We start from the raw sequence: 23,639 nt of genomic DNA, 5'->3' as shown, positions 1-23,639 counted from the left end.
TTATTTTGTCCCCTTTTTGCCCCTCATTCCTTTTCTAACTTTTTGTGTCCACTGGACTATTTTGATGGAGTTGGCCTGGGGGATAGATGCTCTTGGGCCCTCATAGTTTTTCACCTCAGGCCTAGGTGCCTTTTCTGACTGGGATTCACCCAGATCAACAAAATGGTGGATATTAACTGCCACAACTGTCATCCCCTAGAAGGCCCCATAGGTTAACATAGAGCCTTCTGGAACCTTCTGGACCCTACTAGACCCTGGGTGAACAGTCTATAAAAGGGCAGGGGTCAGGAAGCCATTTTGTACAGTCCAGTGAGTTAGAGGAGTGAGGCAGTGGTGTGGGGAGGTGGGCGCGCAAGAAGTAGTTAGTTTGTCAGAGAGATAGACAGCCGCTTCGTGAAGACGTCCCCCCTCTTGCCTCTGACCAAACCCTCACGTCAGACTTGGTTATCTGAGGGAATCGATTCGGCAACTGCTGTTGGCCCCTTGAGACCCTCTGACCCCCACTTTCCTAGCTGCTGACTGGGAAAACCCCCCATTTCCTCTCGCTGGATCACCCTACCGGTATCCCAAAGGAGAAGACCAGAGCGAGTTGCAACGCCCTGCGCTGTCCGAGGAGCCTCTGGAGCGGAGGCGAGTGATTGTGTAGGCGTTGCCGGGCGAGGCGCATGAGCGAGGGAGCGCTGATCCTTGCGCAGGCCCAGTGGTACGGCTGTCAGTGGAGTGAGCCGGCGAAGCGCTGATCTCCGCGCAAGTCCAGGAGCGGTAAGCGTTCAACAGCGCGAGTGAGGCGGCGCTTAGCAGAGACGCTGCTCACCCGCGCCTGTGCAGCGGCGCGATTGAAGAGGGAGCGGCGAGGACCGCGCGAGTGACTGGATCACCGGCAGCCTCAGACCGGCCTCCTCTCAGTGCTGGCGTAAGTGTGCTGGTCCCGATTACCGTGGGAGGAGCTGCCGGGAGAAGAGAGAGCTGGAGGTCTGTTCCCGCATTTTGCCCCATTCAGCCCCCAAGTAAGGTGGAGAAAGGGGGGAGAGTGACGAGTGACTGGGGAAATTAATTGAGAGGCCAGAAAGGAATTCCCTCACGCCCCGATCCCAGAAGCACTGGAGGAGCTCTCTAACTTTTCCCCCCCCCCCCCTGACTCCCTGAATTCCTGTAAGACAGCCCTGACAGTGCTCAGGAAGTGAACAGAGATATCGAGAATTAATAAAGTTGGCGGTTGGATTATAAAGTGGGATTCTCTTACAGAGGAGGAAGGGAAGAAGAACCTGTGACTTCATCCTAACGTTTGATTAAGATATAACTAAGCTGATTACAGTATTGCTTCTGACAACTGAATAGTTAAGGTCACTCATCTAAATGTGAGAAAAGTGCCATACAGTGGTTAGGAAGGTAACCTTCCAGGGTCCTGTGACCTGAACTTACCCATACTAGTGGGTTGGAGTGGGTTAAGTGTTAATGGTGGGAATTGTTCCTTTATGTAACCTGAAAATCTCAGCTGGTGTGGGCAAATTATTGCTGTAGGAGGTGTTAAAGTTGAATGCTGAGGAAGTGCATCCGGGATCAATTCTCTATACAAAGATTAATGAGCTACTGAACTGAGATCTACTAATGTGATAGGTCATATATGAAAAGTACTGATAAAATTGTACAGTGTAATTAAATGTAAAACTACAGAGAGAAGAGAAAAGCTAACAGAAATATTTTTATATAACAGCTCATATTTTTCCACAAAGATTGGTGTAGCGTCATTTTTGTGTGGAATTGCATTTTATTACTGCTGGGTGGTGTGCAACCTTTACACATGTGCCTCTGTTTAGTGACTGCCCTACCCTAGGCCAGGCTACCCTAGGTGACCTGACAACTCTAGGTCCAACATATTGGTGGCAAGCGGTGGGATGAGAACTGTGGTTGCAACTACTCTGCAGTAACTAAGCGTAATCCACTGACCTACACTAGGAGTTTTGAATTTGAATTTGAATTTAAAATATTTATATAGCGCTACATTCACCGTACGGTTTCTTGGCGCTCGTGGAGACAAATTTGGCAGTAGGAACAAGGAACCAGTGAGGGGAAAATTAAAATCAGATTACATTAGGAAAAGCCTGGGTGAACAAAAAAGTCTTGAGATCTTTTTGGAAGAGGGAATATTGTCTGGCCAGACGTAAGTGATCGGGGAGGGAGTTCCAAAAGGATGGTGCCAAGAATGAAAAGTTGGCTCCGCCCCATTTCTTACGTCTGTAGCGGGGTACATAGAGAAGAGATTGGGTGGATGAACGGAGCTCACGGGCAGGGGTATACTCTTTTAGCAAAGAAGAAATGAAGGCAGGGGCCGTGCCCTGGCGCGCCTGGAAAACCATACAGCCAGTTTTAAAAAGGGATCGCTCCCTAACAGGTAGCCAGTGTAGTGCCTTCAGTAAGGGGGTGGAGTGATGGGAACGGGAAAGACCATACACCAATCTGGCCGCCTGGTTTTGAACCAGCTGGAGCTTCCGCAGACTATACGCCGGAATGCCGTTGTATAGAGCGTTGGCGTAGTCCAGCCGGGAGATCACCAGAGCGGACATGATTAGTTTGAGTGCAAGTGGAGAGAAGAAACGAGAGACAGAGCGGATAGTTCGAAGAACGAGAAAACAAGAAGAAACAACAGAGTTGATTTGTGAATGAAGATTAAGTTGGTTGTTGATTTTAATACCCAAGGTTTTAACTGAGGAAGAAGAGGTGGGAGGGGATCCTAGAGAAGAAGGCCAGAATAAAGAGTTCCAGGGACTGGAGGAACCACCCGTAAGGACCAGTTCTGTTTTGTCAGAGTTCAACTTCAGATGGTTGTGGTCCATCCAGTCCCTGATGAAAATCATAGTAGTCTGAAAGTTAGAAATAGAGTGGGAAGAAGAGGAGAGAGAAAAGATAAGCTGGAGGTCATCGGCATAATTATAGACGGTGACCTCCAGTTGTTGAAGTGCAAAGATCAGAGGGTAGATATAGAGATTGAACAAAAGAGGGGATAGAGAAGAACCCTGGGGAACACCACATGTGACCTTGAGTTGGGTGGCTGAAAAGTCCCCCAGCCGAACCGCCTATGTGCGGTCCCTCAGGAAGGATGATAGCCAAACCAGGGCTGAACCCCCGACCCCCGCCGCTCCGACACGGGAAAGTAAGATGGAATGGTCCACCGTGTCGAAGGCGGCGGAGAGATCGAGGAGTACCAGAGCCTGGTAGTTGTTTTGGTCCATACCCTCCCTGAGGTTGTTCAGGACCGACACCACCACGGACTCGGTGGAGTGCCTAGGTCGAAAGCCTGCCTGGCGAGACGCTAGGCCTCCATTGGCTTCTACATGGGCACTGAGGACCGATGTTACATGTCGCTCCAGCCCCTTGCCCAAATAGGGCAAAGGGAGATGGGGCGATAGTTAGCTGGCGCAGAAGGATCTGCGCCAGGCTTCTTCAATATGGGCACTATGGTTGCAGATTTGAGGGCTGGAATTACCACACCCTGGGCCAGCGAGCTATTGAGGAAGGAAATTGGCGGTTTGGGGCAGATAGAATAAATTTCTTGCAGGATGTGAGCTGGGCAGATGTCTGCCGGGGATCCGGACTTTACTTTTGGAAGTATTGCAAGGAACACTTCTTCGGTGAGCGGGGGGATAGATGAGAGACAGCCGTGAACAACCGGGGGGTGGGGCTCAACAAAAGTAGGGGAAGGGAGTGGGATATTGGCTTTAATATTACTAATTTTTTCCCAAAAATAAAAATTCAAAGAATCACAGAGGGACTGGGTGGGGGGAGGCTTAGGTGTGGCCCTGTCAGAATAGGCCAAGTCGTGGATGATGGAGAAGATCTCCCTAGGTTTGTTCTCCGCCACCAAAATTTTGGCTGAAAAGTATGCAGTTTTAGCACCTAATATGGCCCTTTTATAGTCACTCAGTAAAGTCATGTAGTGTGTTTTAATAGGGGGCAGTAATCCTTTCTCCATTGCCTCTCGGCCCGCCTGAGGGTCAGCTTTTTTATCTTTAAGTCATCGCCGAACCATCGATTTGACTCCTTGGGTCTTCGGATTGAGATCCGACGTAAGGGGGCTACCGTATCGCAGCCTCCAGCGAGCCAAGTATCGATGGCAGCGGCTTGAGAGACAGATGGTAGACCCTCTATGTTAGGTGCAGAGTTCACTAGAGAGGAAGACAGAGCAGGGAGGTCTACCCTGTTCCAGTTCCGCGCCCAGGTGTTTTTGGCAAGCGGAATTTTTGCTGCTGGCTTAAGGCGAAGAGAGAAAGAGATCAAAGCATGATCTGACCAGGGGCATGGGGACACGGACATGGAAGAGACCGAGATATTAAGAGACCAGACCTGGTCTAGTACATGACCGTGAATGTGTGTAGGAATCTGCGAGTGAGGGACAAAGTTCAAGGATAAAAGTGAATCAGAAAATTGTTTAGAATCAGAACATTCATGAGGGTCTGAGGGCCAATAATTAAAATCCCCTAATACTAGCACTGAGGCATGATTAATCGCTAAAGTGGCCAATAAGTCCTGAAATGCTGGTAAAAACAAGTGGGATGACTGGGGGGGGCGATACATTAATAAGCAGGTGAGCGGGGGAGAAAAAGCAAGGGAGCGAGCCACAAGGTGCTCGGTGGGAGTGATGGGAGAGGAGGAAAGGAGTTGAAAATTATGCTCAATTCGAGCTATAAGGGCCACGCCACCCCCTGCCTTACCCACTGACCGATCAGCACGGAGGGCCACATAAGATGAAGGAAGAGCGGCCAAAAGGGAAGGCAGGGAGGACTCACAGAACCATGTTTCTGTTAAAAGTAACATGTCGGGCTGGTGGGTATCGAGCAGCACAAATATCTCTTGGTGGTGCTTCACAGCCGACCTGGTGTTAAGTAGAATAACAGACAGGGCGGGGAGAGGAGGTGAGGAACCTGAGTCGGAAGCAGAGGACAATGGAGGAGTTATGTGGGGAAGGATGATGTGATAAGGGGAGGAATTAAGGCCGAGGGAAGAAATGTGCCGAATAATAGGCACAGACAGAGGCCAGTCACCCTGAATAGAACGTAGTACCTCAGATGAATAAACAAGGGCATTAGGACGCGCCCCAAGCCCCATCCGGCCGCAGACGGGCTTGACTTAGGCGCCACTTCGGCGCGCCTTCGTCGCGCCCGCTGCGCTCGTCCGCTGCGCTTCCTCATTGGGTACGTTTAAGTAGGGGCGGAGCGCGGTGGGTGTGGCGCCGAGCTGGGTCGCCTGACGAGCCCAAGAGAAGATGGCGCCCACACTCCACCGAGCCCTGACAGGTAAAGTTAAAAGTTGCACTCCTGTTGAGTGGGAAGTAATTTAAAAACAATAATAGTCCAGGGCCACAGCTCTCATTCAGCAGGGCAGGGCGTAGCGATTATATTCCGCCAACACAGTCTCGTTCCTGAACTGCAGGCGCGAACCCTCTGCCACCGGGGTCGCCTGCTTCCAATAGCGAGTGAAGGGGAGAAGCCACTCCTAAGTAGGGGCGGAGCGCGGTGGGTGTGGCGCCGAGCTGGGTCGCCTGACGAGCCCAAGAGAAGATGGCGCCCACACTCCACCGAGCCCTGACAGGTAAAGTTAAAAGTTGCACTCCTGTTGAGTGGGAAGTAATTTAAAAACAATAATAGTCCAACGCCACAGCTCTCATTCAGCAGGGCAGGGCGTAGCGATTATATTCCGCCAACACAGTCTCGTTCCTGAACTGCAGGCGCGAACCCACTGCCACCGGGGTCGCCTGCTTCCAATCCAAGTTTTCTCCTGGCGGCCTTCCTAATTTTTTTTACTTTTGCTTTTTCCAAATTCTTTCCTGGAGGTGGGTGGAAGTGACCCTCAAAGTTCTTATCCTGGTCACCTACTTCGGGGTGGTTATCCACACTTTTCACTGACAAGATGGAATTCGAAATGTCAGAGCTGGAGACCTATACTGTGGCACAGCGCAAGGATTTCTGTCAGGAGAGGGGAGTGTTTGTCAGGCGAGGGGCCAAAAGAGAGGAGCTCCGTACTAGTCTGCGAGCATGGGTGGAAGCACACACGGAGGGAACGGTGAAGGAGGTGGAATCGGACAGAGGTACTGTCATTGATAGGACTGCGGAATGTCCCCCGGGGGTGGGTGAGATGTCAATCAGCCCCAAGGCAACCTCACGGGAGGGCAGCAGTGTGTCATCGAGAGGGTTGTCAGAAACCGAGTTAGCTGACAGGAGAGAGGAAAGACTGTTAAGGTGGGAAATAGCAAAAATGGAGTTGGAAGAAAGGAGGGAGGAACAGAGGATGACTCATGAGCTTAGACTAAAAGAGCTAGAACTCAAGGCTCTACAGTTAGGACTCGCCAACTCTCCAAATGGTGGCAGCGAAACCAGAGAACCAACCAGGGAGTCCAGACCCTACCTGCCTAAGGATATAGTTGCCAGCTATAGTCAGGGGGATGACATAGCTAAGTGGCTGGCTGCCTATGAGGTCTCCTTAAGAGCCCATGGGATCCAGGAAAAGCACTGGGGGGGTGGGTTGTATAAGTACATGCCTCCTACTGGTCGGGACACCTTGTTAGCCTTAGAACCGAAGGAGCAGACCAACTACCCCACCATGAAGTTAGCATTGATTAGAAAGTTTGGGCTAACTCCAGAAAAGTATCGCCAAAAGTTCAGGGGGAGCCACAAGTTAAGCACCCAGAACTGGGTGGATTTCCTGGATTATGCGAGGAAGGCATTGGAGGGCTGGGTACAGGGCAGCGAGGTGAAGGACTATGAGGGTTTGTATGACCTTTTTCTTAAAGAGCATCTACTCGAGAAATGTTTTCCTGAGCTGCGCCAGCACCTGGTGGACAGCAAGCTGACCAACCCCCGGAAGCTTGCAGAGGAGGCGGACATCTGGGCAAGTACCCGGGTGTCCTCAAAGGGGACTGGAGGGGAGTCCCAAAAGGCCGGACAGGGCGCCCCTCAGAAGAAGGAGGGGGGAGATAAAAAGCGGGAGTTCTCTAAAGGTCCCCAAAACAGTTTCCAGGGAAAGGGAACAGGTTTCACCCCTAAGGCTAACCCGCCCAGAAACCCTCATCCTGGCCAAAGCCAGCAGCCAAGGGTTGTCCACTGCTTCGAGTGTGGTGGTGTTGGACATTATAAGGGAGATGTCAGATGCCCAAAGAGACCACCCCCTCCCACTGGAGGCAAAGCCCCGGGAGTAGCTAGTGTAGCGCTCGGGGAGGAGTTGCCCTTAGATAAGGGGGGTGAGTGGGCGGGTGTCACCTTAGTGTCCCTGGGAGAACGGGAGATGGTTCCTAAGATTCAGGTGCCCCCAAATACTACTAAGTATGGGCAATGGATCACCATCAATGGCCAGAGAGGGGAGGCTCTGAGAGATACAGGAGCCAGTATGACTATGGTGAGAAGTCAACTGGTGTCTCCAGAGCAGGTGATTCCCAATGTACTCCACCCCGCCGCGATGGCTGACGGCAGAATGGGCCACTACCCCGTGGCCGAGGTTCACTTTGAGTGGGAAGGGGTTGCAGGTTCACTTCGAGTTGCCGTAAGCCCTGCCGTGCCAGTTGATTGTCTGCTGGGGAATGACATGGAGCACAATGCTTGGAGAGAGGTGGAATACCGGACGCATTCAGAGATGCTAGGTGCACCTGACTGGGCCTGTGCGAGCACAAGGTCTGCGAATGCCCGGAGAGGGAGTTCGCCTGGGTTGGAGCCTGGAACAATGGCCCAACCCGCTGCCAAAAAGGGACAGACCTGAAGACAGGAGAAGCCTGCTTCGGCTTCCACATCCCATGTGACAGATCGGCCACCTGCGGTGGTGGACCAGGAGTCCGTGGAGGGGGAAGTAGTTTCTATGGAGGACCTGCCCATCCCTGCTGAGTGGCATGTGAAGGGAGGGCCTACCAGAGAAGAGTTCTGTAAGGGCCAGAAGGAGTGCCCCACCCTTGAGGGACTGAGGCGACAGGCTGAAGCCCAGGTAGCAGGGGACGTTGCGGGACACTACCACATTTACTGGGAGGATGGACTCCTTTACAGTGAACCCAAGGTACCCTTACCTGGTTCATCAAGGGCCTTGGTAGTCCCTCAACGGTACCGAGCCTTTCTGCTGGAATTGGCTCATGAAATTCCCTTGGCAGGACACTTAGGTCAGGACAAGACCTTTGCTCGGCTTGTCCTCCACTTTTACTGGCCTCAGATGAAAGTGGCGTCTAACACCTACTGTCGGACGTGTGTAACCTGCCAAGCCAGTGGGAAAACAGGGGTGAAGCTGAAAGCTCCCCTGGAACCACTTCCTGTCGTTAGCACCCCCTTTGAAAGGGTGGGCATCGACATTGTAGGGCCATTGGATCCACCAACAACAGCTGGTCACAGGTTTATCCTGGTTCTGGTGGATCATGCCACACGGTACCCAGAGGCAATACCTCTGAGGACTGTCACTGCACCTGTGGTGGCTAGGGCCCTGATGGGGATTTTTACCCGAGTGGGATTCCCCAAGGAAGTTGTGTCCGACAGGGGGACCAACTTTATGTCAGCATACATGTGGGCAATGTGGAAGGAGTGTGGAGTGACCTACCGGTTCACCACTCCCTATCACCCCCAGTCCAATGGTCTGGTAGAAAGGTTCAACAAGACCTTGAAGGGCATGATCAGAAGTCTGCCTGAAAGCCTGCGGAGGAAATGGGACGTCCTCCTACCCTGTTTGCTATTCTCCTACAGGGAAGTGCCACAGAAGGGAGTGGGCTTCAGCCCCTTTGAGCTTCTGTATGGGCACCCTGTACGCGGTCCTCTCAGCCTGGTGAAGGATGGATGGGAAAAGTCTCCCAGGAAACCCCCCAGGATGTGGTGAGCTACATGCTGGCCTTCAGGAGCCAAATGGCGAAGTTGTGGAAGCAAGCTTCTGACAACTTGGAGGCCAGCCAGGCAGTGATGGAGTGGTATGACCACAACGCTCACCAGGTGGAATTGGAGCCTGGCCAGAAAGTGTGGGTGATGGAGCCTGGAGAGCTAAGTGCCCTCCAGGATCGCTGGACAGGCCCCTTTGAGGTGTTAGAAAAGAAGGGTAAGGCCACATACCTGGTGGACCTTAAGACCCCTCGACAGCCCCTACGGGTGCTACATGCTAACCGACTCAAACCCCACCATGAGAGGCCCAAGGTCATCTTAATGATGGTGACTGATGGAGGAGAGGAAGCGGAAAGCGAACCTCTCCCAGACTTGTTCTCGTCTCAAGAAAAGGATGGGTCAGTGGAGGGAGTGATTCTCTCCCCATCCCTAACTCCTGAACAGCGGGAGGACTGCCGCCAGATACTGGAGCAGTACTCTACGTTGTTCTCCCTTGTCCCGGGAAGGACCCACCTGTGTACCCATGATGTGGACACAGGAGACAGCCCACCAGTGAAGTCAAAGACCTACCGGCTGACCGACAAGGTGAAGGCTAGCATCCATGGTGAGGTCGCCAAGATGCTGGAACTAGGAGTTATCGAACCTTCCAACAGCCCCTGGTCCAGTCCGGTGGTTCTAGTGCCAAAAGCCGCTCCACCAGGCACCACTCCAGAGCTGAGGTTCTGTGTGGATTACCGGGGACTGAACTCAGTTACCAAAACTGATGCTCATCCGATCCCTAGGGCGGATGAATTAATTGACCGGCTGGGAGCTGCCCAATATCTAAGTACCTTTGACCTCACTTCAGGGTACTGGCAGATCTCCCTGACAGATGGAGCAAAGGAAAGGTCAGCTTTCTCCACGCCTGAGGGACACTTCCAATTTTGTGTGATGCCCTTTGGGCTCAAAAATGCCCTTGCCACTTTTCAGCGGCTGGTGAATCAGGTCCTCTCCGGAATGGAGGGTTTCTCCGCTGCTTATCTGGATGACATTGCTGTCTTCAGTAGCATTTTGGAGGACCATTTGCAACATTTGCAAGCAGTTCTCCAGGCCCTGAAACAAGCTGGATTGACCATCAAGGCCAGCAAATGTCAGATAGGGCAGGGGTCGGTTGTGTACCTTGGACACTTGGTGGGTAGGGGAACAGTGCAGCCCCTCCTGGCAAAGATTGAGGCAATCATGGCCTGGGAACCCCCCAAGACCCAGACTGAGGTCCGAGCTTTCCTGGGCCTCACAGGTTACTACCGTCGCTTTGTGAAGGGGTATTGCACTATTGTAGCGCCCCTGACAAAGCTTACCTCAAAGAAACAACCTCAACGGGTAGTTTGGACAGAGGCTTGTCAGCAAGCCTTTGAAAAGTTGAAGCAGGCAATGTGTGCAGCACCGGTCCTGAGGGCCCCAGACTTCTCCAAGGAGTTCATTGTCCAGACAGACTCATCAGAACATGGCATTGGGGCAGTGTTATCGCAACTTAATGAAGAGGGTCTGGATCAGCCTGTAGTTTTCCTATCCAGGAGACTACTTCCCCGGGAACAGAAGTGGAGTGCAATTGAGCGTGAGGCTTTTGCGGTGGTGTGGGCTCTGAAGAAGCTGCGGCCATACCTGTTTGGCTCGCACTTCCTGGTTCAGACTGACCACCGCCCCCTTCGTTGGCTGATGCAGATGAAGGGGGAAAATCCCAAGCTGTTGAGATGGTCCATCTCCCTACAGGGAATGGACTTCCGGGTGGAACATAGGCCTGGAGTGGACCACGCCAATGCAGACGGTCTCTCCAGGTATTTCCGCCTTAGTGATGAGGACTCCCAAGGGGTTGGGTAGCTCTCCCCACTTTCACCTGGGGGGGGACGCGTGTTAGACCTGTCTGCCTTTGGGTAGCCCCTCCTATGAATTATTTATTTTGTCCCCTTTTTTCCCCTCATTCCTTTTCTAACTTTTTGTGTCCACTGGACTATTTTGATGGAGTTGGCCTGGGGGATAGATGCTTTTGGGCCCTCATAGTTTTTCACCTCAGGCCTAGGTGCCTTTTCTGACTGGGATTCACCCAGATCAACAAAATGGTGGATATTAACTGCCACAACTGTCATCCCCTAGAAGGCCCCATAGGTTAACATAGAGCCTTCTGGAACCTTCTGGACCCTACTAGACCCTGGGTGGACAGTCTATAAAAGGGCAGGGGTCAGGAAGCCATTTTGTACAGTCCAGTGAGTTAGAGGAGTGAGGCAGTGGTGTGGGGAGGTGGGCGCGCAAGAAGTAGTTAGTTTGTCAGAGAGATAGACAGCCGCTTCGTGAAGACGTCCCCCCTCTTGCCTCTGACCAAACCCTCACGTCAGACTTGGTTATCTGAGGGAATCGATTCGGCAACTGCTGTTGGCCCCTTGAGACCCTCTGACCCCCACTTTCCTAGCTGCTGACTGGGAAAAAACCCCATTTCCTCTCGCTGGATCACCCTACCGGTATCCCAAAGGAGAAGACCAGAGCGAGTTGCAACGCCCTGCGCTGTCCGAGGAGCCTCTGGAGCGGAGGCGAGTGATTGTGTAGGCGTTGCCGGGCGAGGCGCATGAGCGAGGGAGCGCTGATCCTTGCGCAGGCCCAGTGGTACGGCTGTCAGTGGAGTGAGCCGGCGAAGCGCTGATCTCCGCGCAAGTCCAGGAGCGGTAAGCGTTCAACAGCGCGACTGAGGCGGCGCTTAGCAGAGACGCTGCTCACCCGCGCCTGTGCAGCGGCGCGATTGAAGAGGGAGCGGCGAGGACCGCGCGAGTGACTGGATCACCGGCAGCCTCAGACCGGCCTCCTCTCAGTGCTGGCGTAAGTGTGCTGGTCCCCATTACCGTGGGAGGAGCTGCCGGGAGAAGAGAGAGCTGGAGGTCTGTTCCCGCATTTTGCCCCATTCAGCCCCCAAGTAAGGTGGAGAAAGGGGGGAGAGTGACGAGTGACTGGGGAAATTAATTGAGAGGTCAGAAAGGAATTCCCTCACGCCCCGATCCCAGAAGCACTGGAGGAGCTCTCTAACTTTCCCCCTCCCCACCCCCCCCCCCCCCCCCCCCCCTGACTCCCTGACTCCCTGAATTCCTGTAAGACAGCCCTGACAGTGCTCAGGAAGTGAACAGAGATATCGAGAATTAATAAAGTTGGCGGTTGGATTATAAAGTGGGATTCTCTTACAGAGGAGGAAGGGAAGAAGAACCTGTGACTTAATCCTAACGTTTGATTAAGATATAACTAATCTGATTACAGTATTGCTTCTGACAACTGAATAGTTAAGGTCACTCATCTAAATGTGAGAAAAGTGCCATACAGTGGTTAGGAAGGTAACCTTCCAGGGTCCTGTGACCTGAACTTACCCATACTAGTGGGTTGGAGTGGGTTAAGTGTTAATGGTGGGAATTGTTCCTTTATGTAACCTGAAAATCTCAGCTGGTGTGGGCAAATTATTGCTGTAGGAGGTGTTAAAGTTGAATGCTGAGGAAGTGCATCCGGGATCAATTCTCTATACAAAGATTAATGAGCTACTGAACTGAGATCTACTAATGTGATAGGTCATATATGAAAAGTACTGATAAAATTGTACAGTGTAATTAAATGTAAAACTACAGAGAGGAGAGAAAAGCTAACAGAAATATTTTTATAAAACAGCTCATATTTTTCCACAAAGATTGGTGTAGCGTCATTTTTGTGTGGAATTGCATTTTATTACTGCTGGGTGGTGTGCAACCTTTACACATGTGCCTCTGTTTAGTGACTGCCCTACCCTAGGCCAGGCTACCCTAGGTGACCTGACAACTCTAGGTCCAACACACACCAAGACAGAATTCATGCTATTTACAAAGAATAACAAGCAATCTCCTAGATTCTGCTGAAGGTCTCAAGCACCATGGACCCTCATTAGGGAGCACTCACAATTTAGTTTCACCACTGAAAATATTAGAGGTTGTGTTTTCTTTCTGGTCTGATCTGGACTATTAAGACCTCCACAAATTTTCAATATTCAATATGAATTACCAAATACATTAATGAGTTTAGTGTGTCAGATGATGATTGTCAATATACACCCACCGAGGAATTTTGTCTCCACATCGGCGATAGGCTTAGTCAAGATGTCCTCCGCTTTATCTTTTCCTAAATTCTATAACTGCTGTTGAAACCGTCTGTTTTATCGCAAACAGTATCTTCCTATCTGATATATTTTAGTCCTATCCCTTACCGGTCTTGGTGTCCCAACTTCATTTTGTAGCCTGCCCTATCCGATTACTCTATTTTATACCTCTTTGTTGACTGTCCTTGTAGGGCTTCCCTTACAATTTTCTCTGGTCTTAAAAGACCCTTTATGTCCTTCAATGTCCTACAATTCAGTTCCAAGTGCATCAAACCCCTACGTTTGGGAAAGTAAATCACTTCCACGTCTAACGCCAAACATAGCAGATGCCTGTCTTCTGCTTCCACGTGGATTGTGCATGTGGCTTCCAGTATCCCAAGGCGCGTTTGTAGCAAATCTGTATCAGGATATGTCTTTTACTTTGTGCTCTGGATGTCGAAAACGAGGATGAATGCCAGTATACCTAAGCACAAGCCGCGGGTTCCGATGGGTGGGGTGCACCACTGCATGTAATTAAATGATTACCGACAGAAATGCCACTCTGCTGCCAGTTAACCAGTGCTGGAAGCACTGCCAATGTTGCCAGGCCGTCGACAGCCAGGAGATCAAATGAGGTTATCTACGGCCTCTTAAGATAGAAAAAACGATAGGCAAAGAAACTGGGAGGCTTTTAATATAAATTAAAATTAGCGAAGCTACTTTAAATGATTTGTTCTGGCTTCTATTAAATTATTTCACGTGGTGACTGAAAATGATAGGGCTGCGGTCTTTGCCTTAGCTAGAGGAAAAAAACTGTATTTAGAATGAGACATCTTGTTTGTTGTTGAGTTTTTTATAGCGCGAACTAGACCCGAAGATATCAGAGCACTTAACAAGTGCACCCGTTGCGTTACACAAAGATGCATTCATTATATGTATAGATGAGTAAATTGTAGTGGGGTGAGCTGTGCCAGCTATCGTCTGCACCAACCTCATCCATTTGTAATGTACATGTACTAACTTGGATGTATATTTTACCCACTTGGTTGACATAATGAAAACTGACCAAGTTAAGTAACAATTATCTTGACAAATGTGAAGAATTCCCTATGATCAGAACATTCCTATTTAGCACGTGATCATTTTGCACCAAATCCGTTAGAACATCATGTGCACAACCACTTGTACTTTTTCTATATTCCTGAGGGGCGGATCCAGAACCCCAAAATTAAAAAGCCCATGTTTTTCTTGCATGAATCACAGTTGCACCCACACATTTCAAGATCCTACGAGTAGACGTTTTAAATTTGCAAATCCAAGTCCGCAGATCTGCAATTTTTAATAGTAACAAACTTTTTAAATAGTTGTTTCTGGCTGTAGACTAGCAAATCCTGCACACAAATCGGATAAAGTTTTGGGGTGGAGGGTCTTGCTATATGCTGGGCACTCTGGTAACAACACACTGCATGTGACCAGAGCTCACTGCACAAGGGCAAAGTCCATGCATAGGTGGGTTGGGTAGGAGGACGGATGGGGCTGGTGCAATGACTAGTGCAACCACTGTGTCTCTCTTCTGTCGAAGGACTTGCATAGTGAGAGGTTAGGTGCATATGAGTTGGGTGCAGTTGGCTGGGTTTCGTGGCCTGTGCTAGCTGTGCATAGCCGAAGGGTGTGTGCAGTCGACACTGGGAGCATGATGGGTTGTGGACCAAACATCCTGACCAGTCCCTTCTACACACACTAGAGTTGGCGTGCAACAGTGATTTGGTGCACAGAAAACTGGACACAGTGCCTCGTCACAGGTCACGCCCAGTAGCCTTGGCACAATGTGCAGAGCTGATGTCCATGTGAATCAAGGTGTGGATTCATAGTATGGTTGGGCCCGGGCCTGGCCGAGGGCAGTGCGCATCAGGGGTTTTAGCTGTGCTCTGGTAAACATGCGTTGTGCACTGCTGAAGGCGAGGAGCAGGAGGAGTTGGCCACATGAAGGTTGGGCCCGTTACCAACAGGGTGGTCACCACCCACTTAGGGTTGCCCACGTGAAAACCTGCATTGCAAATGGCGGCCAAGCACGTGCAAGAGGGATTGGGCATAGAATCTAGTTGGTACTTGCAGATAACCCCTGCTGTGCTAGCTGAAGGCTTAACACAGGGATGGATGGCTGCACGGCAAGTTGGGCAAATGGCCTGGCTGCAGACCGGAACTTGCAGCCAACCTTGTTGCACTTGACCTAATGCCAGACAGTCAGTTGGGAGCAGTGAAATATTTAAGCTTGGGCATAAAAAAACACAACTTTGCTGAAGTAAGTCATGTTTTTTTTTTACTCAAAAGACATAAATGTATGCTTAAAAGAAAAACCTCAGAAAATCACAAACAAGTACCACTGTTAAAGTGGACCTGAGGTTATAAAACAAAACCTAAAATTCAATGGTATTGACCAGTTATGTTTAGTCCTGCCAGGATTGTATATAGCAGTTGGCAGAGTGACTTTTATGCACTGTCTTTCAAGCTCCAATGTGTAGCAAAACTAATAGACTCTATAATGTCCTTTCTTTGGTGTAAATGTGTGCAGTGAAATCCACCCGATAACATCATATCTCCGTATGGGAATTCTCTGTCTTAGAATATGTCATTGCATCCCAGTTGGCTTTGAATTACAGTGATTATCACAGACTTGTGCTTTACTGTTGAGTCCGGCTAGAAGTTGCTTGTCTTCCAAAGGCATGGTGTAAAACCCTTCCACTGCATGTATATGGTGCACAAATGTTGGTGGCTCATGCAAGCTTTGAAATTGCTGACACCCTCTGATAGAATGCAGAATTATTGTTTATGATTAATGCCTGAGTGTGTCTTCCACACGTTTTCTAAAAATTGCAACTTTCAAGCAAGATGAGGAAAGTGTTGTTTGCGTCCTCAGTTTTTTTTATGACTCCAGTCTCTGCTGATTGCTTCTGGCTGTCTCTGCTATAGGTTCCACACTACATTCATATTTATCAATACATATCCATCACCTTGCCTAGTTGCTTCAGCTAGCATTACACACGCACCTGAGCTCCCTCCAGGCCTTTTCTTCACTTTGCTTCTTCCCCAAAGCAGCGCTTCTTTCTCACTCATGTTGATTTTGCTTTATAATGAGTGTTGTACTCATCTATTAAGTGATAATATTTCCCTTATCTGCCAATTGTTTAGGATGGTGTGATGTCTCCAACGGATATAGATATGGTGATGTCTGAGGGTCTTGGAATGCGGTACGCTTTTCTTGGTCCTCTGGAAACCGCACATCTCAACGGAGAAGGTAAAATGCCTGCTTTTGTTTTCGACTAGGATTGACATTTTATGCAAAGAAGAGTATTGTTATTTGCCTTTCTAGCCAATTCTTCACTTATGCATTGGAGTACATGTGTATTCTTCACTTGTAAATTCTAAAATGGAGACAAATCATCATTGATTATGAAAAGTTTGAAAATGTTCTGTGTTGCTTCAGTCTCAATAGTGGAACTTGGGGCCAAATGTACCACGATTCCATTTTGCGAGTCGCAAATTGCGACGTTATGCGACCCGCAATTTGTGACTCGTAAAATGGAATGTACAACAGTGTCTCAGACACTGTTTGTGAATCCTAATACAGTTGCAAATGACCCGCCTCATCAATATTCATGAGGCAGGTCGCAATTTGCGACCCTATTGGGAATGGCCTGCACTCAAAGGGATGGTGGCCTGCTAGGATCAGCTGACCACAATATCTGTGACTGCTTTTTAAATAAAGCAGTTTTTTTTAAATGCAGCCCGTTTTCCTTAAAGGAAAACGGACTGCATTTAAAAAAGAAAAATGAAACGTTTCTATTTAATGTTTTAAGAGTAGGCAGTGGTCCGTGGGGCCACTGCCTCCTCTTAAAAATATTTTCGCTGCCCAGCACAAAAGGGAAGGGTCCTCTGGGGACACCTTCCCGTTTGCGAGTGGCTTACCACCTACCTGAAGTAGGTGGTAAACTGTGAGCGTTTTGCAAAACATTCATACATACTTGTGCGACTCTCTATTAGGAAGGGACACCCTTGGTATGCCCCTTCCTAATAGTGACTCGCAAACCCTATTTTGCGAGTCAGTAAAAGGATTCCGACTCGCAAAATAGGGCTTGTACGTACTACACACCTTTTTTGCGGTTGCAAATGGGCCGATTTCCCGTCTATAGAAGGTCTTGCAAACAGATGGGGAAAAGCTGGAATAGAAAGTATGGTCCAGATGTACTAAAATTCCATTTGCAAAAAGTCTTCGAAAATTGCTTATCAACTTTTTGCGAACTAACTCTGTTTTTGTGAAACGCCCTATTCACTAACCGGTCAAGCCTCAAAATCACCATTCACAGGGGGTCACAGAATGACCAGAATAATGACTATTCATTAGGCAAGCCGCAATTTGCAACCCCTGGGATTGGCTATAAACAGAGGGATTATGGCCTGCTAGGAATTGTAGATCACTATTCCTGGGTTTGCATTTCTAATTCGATTTTTTTAAGCTGCCTGTCCTCCTTAAAAGAATTGGTGCTGCTTTAAAAACTGTTTCCATTTGGGAAAACATCAGCGAGAGCAGACAGTGGTCCCCTGGAACACCAACTACTCCCTGACGCTGTCAACATGATTTCCAAAAGAGAAACTGTTTCCTTTTGCGCATCACTTGCCACCTCTTTTGAGGTTTCGATGCCTGATCAGTGACCATTGGTACATAACATATTATATCACAGTTTGGAAGCAATGCCCCCTTTTGCAAATTCCATTTTATAAATTGTACAAACTTTTCAAATGGGTTATGTACATTTGCAAAAAAGCAGTTTGCGGTTGTTAAACCGGTGACTTTGTGAATCGCACGGTTTGCTGTCGCAAAATGCATGCATAAGTCTGGCCCTATGACTCTGAATGTATCAAATGGGATCACTCTTGTGAAGTTAAAATAGTTTCTTGCCTAATAGAAGAAAAACTGGCCCCATTGCAGTCTACAGACATTTATGTTAAATGTACTCTTAAAGCATGTTTCATACAACAGGTGCTGCTTTATGGTGCTGCTTGTGCCACTGATGGGGAACAGAAGTGACCTTTAGAAATGTCAGGGAGCCATGTCTTCAGTTTGCTCATGTACTGCATCTGGTCATGATGCTCTGAGATTCGGTAGTCTTGAGCAGGCAAGCATCTTCTTATGCAGTGCACCGTTCTAGAGGCTTCTGGTCCGAATCCATATCATTCTGTCTTAGACGTATGGTAATGTTTACAGAGAAGTCACAAAAAATATTAACAGTCTGGTTAGATTCCTTTGTATGTCTGGAAATGGGCGGGACATCAATTGAGACTTAAGGCCCTGATTTAGAGTTCAAGGGACGGGTACTCCATCAAAAACATGTCTGATATCCTGTCTGTCTTCCTACAAGTGCATTATCCTTCCACCAAACTCTAAATCAGGCCTTCAGACACCCAAAAGAGTGGCTAATAGTGAGGATAGCTATTTAAACTATACATTTATAAACATTGAATACGGCTACCACTCCTGTTTTTTAAGGGGCTATGGAGGAGGAAAGAATATGTACTCGAAAGGCATTATTTTCGTAACACTCTGTGTATTGCATGTCACTAGTAATGTCCATAACCTGACGATAAAACATAATCATAATAAATAAAATAGTATGGCGTTGCTCAAAAACGTAATTTTAAACGTGTATTCACACAGGACCACTGACCTTTTAATTCTAATTTTTCTGTTTTCTGCACATTTTTGGCAATCAGATGGCATTTGGTGCTATTTTAGCGGGTAATACAGCACGCTTGGGGTTCACACGCTCTGGACAGAGAGCAACAACAGCCCTGTTCACAAATTGATTTTTTATGATAATGGTAACACTCGTGAAAATGTGAGAATGTCACTTATTAGTAGGGGGTCAGTTGCTGTCAGAAAGATTTTGTGAATTGGGCCATCAGATTTCAGTGCCTTTCTACCCTTTCCATGCTTTTCTCTGACTCCATAGTTTAGTTGCAGAGATTTTCAGGTAATTAATGATGGCCCAGAATAAGATCCTGGATGGGACAGTGTTCCACTCAATTATAAATGGCTGTGTTGCTTGCGCCTGAATGTTTCAAGTGCGAGAACCCTAAACCCGATTTTACTGACCTGGAAATCTGGCTGAAAAAATCCTCTTTGTTGCGGGCTGCACTGCACCCAGTTCCCATCCTGCCCCTCTCTAAGGATGGGGGGGAGTATTCCCCGGGCCTCTCTTCACTTGTCTTTGCACCAGCCCATGCTTAGCCCTGTCCCTAAGGACAGTGCAGTTGGAAAATGTTTGAATTAAATCCGAGGGACCTGGGCATTCCTTGTTGGATTCTGCCCAGTTACTCGAGGGTCTGCATAGATATTCCCTGATCCATGGGATATATATATGGAGAGATACCAGCCTGAAAACATAAATTGAAACCACCCGGTAGTTCCACATATATTTCCACCCAGTATTTCCACATATAAGTACGTTTAAGGTGCAGCGTGGAGTTTAGTGATGAAAAGTACCTAATCCTAATTGAAAATATTGAATACAAACCTCTGTCTCTGTAAGACAACACCTGAAATTAATAATTTCCGATTCACAGGAGCTAGTTTAGAAATGCGAGCTAAGGACTGATGCGGTGTATACGATTTATCACTAGCGGTCTTGGTGGGGTAGGGAACACTGTACTAAGTGATCTAAAGAGGTATGCCAAACTGATTGTTGGCATTATCTGATAGGGTGATACTGTGGCCATACAAGTTTGACGTGATCATAGAGAAATAATTGTTTTTATTTTTTTTGATTTTGTAGTGAATTTTCTGTTTGATTTAATCCTGCTGGAGATCTGGCTTTTAATACTCCACAGAGTTTTCCTAACTGGAAATTGCACTTATAAAATGTAATAAGGTAATCCCAATATTATCCTATGGGAGAGATAGGCCTGGCAGCATTAAAAAATGACTTGAGGAGTTTTTCACTACCAGGACATGTAAAACTTATAGGTACCTGATCTGCCTTTTAAATACATTGCACCCTGCCCTCTGGGTTGTCCATGGCCTTCCTTAGGGGTGACATATGTATAAAAAGGAAAGGTATGTGCCTGGCATAAGGTTTATTTTACCAGGTTGAAATGGCAGTGCAAAATGCACAGATTGGCTCTGCAATGACCGGCGTAATACATGGTTAGAAGTCTATTTAAGTGGATGGACAAGCAGTGCTGCAGGCCCAATAGTAGCATTTAATTTACAGGTCCTGGGCATATGTAGTGCACTGTACTAGGTACATATAAGTACATTAAATAAGGCAATTGGGTATGAGCCAATATTACCATGTTTAGGGGAGAGAGCACATGCACTTTGGCTATGATTAGAGGCCAACAAAAACGAGGTCAAAAAAGTGGTTGAGGAAGGCAAAATGTTTTGGGGTGACCCTGCAGAAAGGGCCATGTTTCATCAGGCATCTGTATTGTGTCAGGAAGCTGCTTTGAGCCTAAATTGTCATGATGGAAATCATTCAGTTTGCTGGGCTGAGCTAGACTTCTCTATCTATACTTAACTTAATATAAGGTGCTATAGGACAAGCACAACAAAGCCAGGAAAACGGAGTCTGTTTCCTGGACGTACTCGGACAATACAAAAAGGCAAGGAGGCAGATATCTAACTATGGTGTTAATAGTTGCACCTCTGTGACTGTGAAACTGAGGCATAAAGGTATCACCAGTATCTAACAATGTCTAGCAAGAAACACAAATATATATACAGAGGCACTGGACTAGTGCAATGGCAACTTAAACGAAGCAAGGGAGACTGAAGAATTACAGACAGAAGTGAGTGTTGGGTATTAGTCCTTCAATAGAACATAACCTGGAAATACAAAGAATAATTTACAACCAATACTCCCAACTAATCAGAAGGATGAAGCATTAAAAGGAAACCAGGCAGCAATGAATGGTGTACTATGACATTAAGAGAAATCGGACACTTAAACCAACTACTTGCAACTACTGCTTCATATAGACAGCTTGCATTAATCAGGAATCTAAGGAAATATGGGCAATTATAGAAGCAGCAGTATTGCTACAAAAAAATAACAATATGACATTGGGAAAAGCCAAAAATAGGACCGTGAGTTACTAAGGAGCGAGCAGAGTTTGCTCAGTTGTGAAACTCAGAAGGCAGCCTTGATCTTTCAACTTGCCCCAAGCTACGACAAGGAACACATTAATTGGCAATGCCAGTAGGTCTCTGCAATTCGCGAGCTAGAGGCATTAGCAATGTTAATGCATTTGTCGGCAATAACATCTCCTTTTGGTTCCCTGACTGTTGGCCTCAGGAACTCGGCTCACTCCCTATTCCAGTGTCAAAAGCAAAAAATCTGGGAATTATCTTTGACACAGCCTTGTCTTTTAAACATCAGGTAGATGACATTACCTCGTCTACTTTCTTTACATTAAACATTCTAAGGAAAATCTTTCCTTTTTTACCTCTTAATCTAAAAAACTGCTGTTTCTGCTCTTATCTTATCCAAGGTAGACTGCTGTAATGCTCTCCTTGTTAGTCTACAGAAGGGTATCCTTAACAGCTACATGTTCTTCAGAACGCGGCGGCTCGACTCCTGCTAGGAATCTCTAGACACCATTCAGCCAAATATTCTCTTAAATACTTCCACTGGCTCCCCGTGGAGTAAAGGATTGATTTTTAAAGCCCATGTATTGCTTTTAAAGCCCTCCACTATCAAGGACCGACCAGAATATCTAAAATAGCAGTACCATTGGTAGACTCCATCTAGATTCCGGCTTGCCCAGGGGGTGGGGGGGCAAACGTTTTGTCACCACCACTTCCAGATTATGGAACTGTCTTCCTATCAATGTAAAAAACACTCCGGTGACTTGCTCTTTTAGAAAGCCCTTAAGACTTGGCTTTTTTCCCAGTAGCCCACATTCCGTAGGTGCGATGGTTGAGTGCCGCTAGTCTTTAGTTTTTCACCCTAGATTTTCCACCTCCTAGATGCCTTTGGGTATTAGTTTGCACTTTATAAATAAATAAACTATATCAATATAAATAGTGCAGAGCCGTACAAAATGCATTTACAGTGCCAATGCCTGTAGCACTTGGATTGCCGAGACCTATTAGCTTTGTCAATGCTTGTATTCTATAGGCAGGGCTGCTGGAATTATGCGGTATGGGAGCACCAAATTACGTGGCATGGTTGATTTAGCAAGAATATGGATGGGAAGAAAGAGAGTCAGTCCTGCTCGCTGTGCTCAATCAAAAGCATATTACAATATAGAAATATTGTTTAGAGGCATCAAGGGCCCAATAGAGCAGAATGTGGAGACACAAAGGACAAATTGATCTTCACTGCCACAAAGAAGTCAAAAACTGCAGTTGTCAATTGAGCTCAAAACGTAAAATATATGAAAAAAGTTTGCAAAGACGCCAATTGCAGAACAAAGTTCCTGCTCTTAGGAACGAAAGAAAGATCGACACATTCACCTACGAATACATTACTGAACAGCATGCCCTTTCACACCATACCAAATACTGTTATCAGTGCACCATCATGACAAAATCCAGTAACAAATCAAGTCAACTTTTAACAAACAAGATCTTAGGTCATTCCTGATAGCTCTCATATGGGGTAAGGGCAGGAAACAGATCTCATTAGCAAAATGATATGCTCCATTGTCCGAGGGCGGGTTGAGAGCCCCGAGCTATGAACTCTACTACTCAGCCACGTAGCTACAGTGGCCAATGAGCTGGCTCGCTGGCCATAACGTAATGGAGCTGGGACATTGGTTGACTGGAATGCACGCAACTACTGTGATAGAATGGTTGCTGAGCTCAGAGACTATAATTCCGACGAAACCAGGGAATCTACTTATGTCTGCAGCATGTTCCTGTTGGTTCTTACACAGGAAACGTCCCTTTCGCCCGTATGCCCCAGAACTACCTCTTTGGGTGATGCCCGGTTGCGCAGCACAGGGCCTAAGACCGGAAGCGACAGACTGGACCAAAACAGGTGTCACCTCATGGGGACACATGCTCATTGACTCTATTCCCTGTACATTAGACAAACTGGTGGATGACTATAGGACTTAGGGTATCCATGGGTGGGGTGGCCCTCCAACCTTTCAACTTCCAAGGGGTTTCTTCAGGGTCCGTTGGGAAGGGTCCCTAATCTTTACAAATCCAACTGCGACTTGCACATAGAATTGTACAGAGCAAGCAGTTGTGTAGTCACACTGCACACACGCTCCTTGAGTGCATATCTACTTACTTTGGGTGGTTCTGTGGGTCCCCAGCGATTCTACATCCTTTCGATATCACCCTGACGCGATTCGTGGTTCTTATACCACTTTCTTAATATATGGTTTGTTCTCCTCCTGGGGTCCACTGTGTATATCGTGCTATTTACTGCATTTCTAAAGAAAGTATTGTGTGCATTGTGTTTATCTCCGTGTTGGAGATACTTGAACATTCTAGAGAATATTATATAATAAATACATATTTATATAAATACTTGGTGTGGTTCTTTTTCACTTAATCTATACTATAAGGTTGCATTCTGGTAAAACAAGCTGCTTTACACACTTTCTGGAGGCTGCTCTCCACAGCTACCACTTAGAAAGCTTTCTAAGGTTGTCTAAGACCTCTTAAATCACCATAAGGGTTGTCTGTG

General features: G+C 47.6%; 1 protein-coding gene across 1 annotated transcript in view; it reads left to right on the top strand.

The window, feature by feature from the left end:
* CRYL1 (crystallin lambda 1) overlaps positions 1-23,639 on the top strand; it is a 599,473-nt gene that overhangs the window by 517,555 nt on the left and 58,279 nt on the right. Inside the window, exon 6 of the mRNA XM_078657074.1 lies at positions 16,129-16,234. Within this exon, the coding sequence (XP_078513200.1) occupies positions 16,129-16,234 (106 nt within the window). The remainder of the gene's footprint in view (positions 1-16,128; positions 16,235-23,639) is intronic.

This window comes from Lissotriton helveticus, chromosome 8 (genome assembly GCF_964261635.1).
Source record: "Lissotriton helveticus chromosome 8, aLisHel1.1, whole genome shotgun sequence".
NCBI lineage: Eukaryota > Metazoa > Chordata > Amphibia > Caudata > Salamandridae > Lissotriton > Lissotriton helveticus.
The sequence above is the reverse complement of the archived record's forward strand: the minus strand, read 5'-3'. Positions and strand labels throughout refer to the sequence as shown.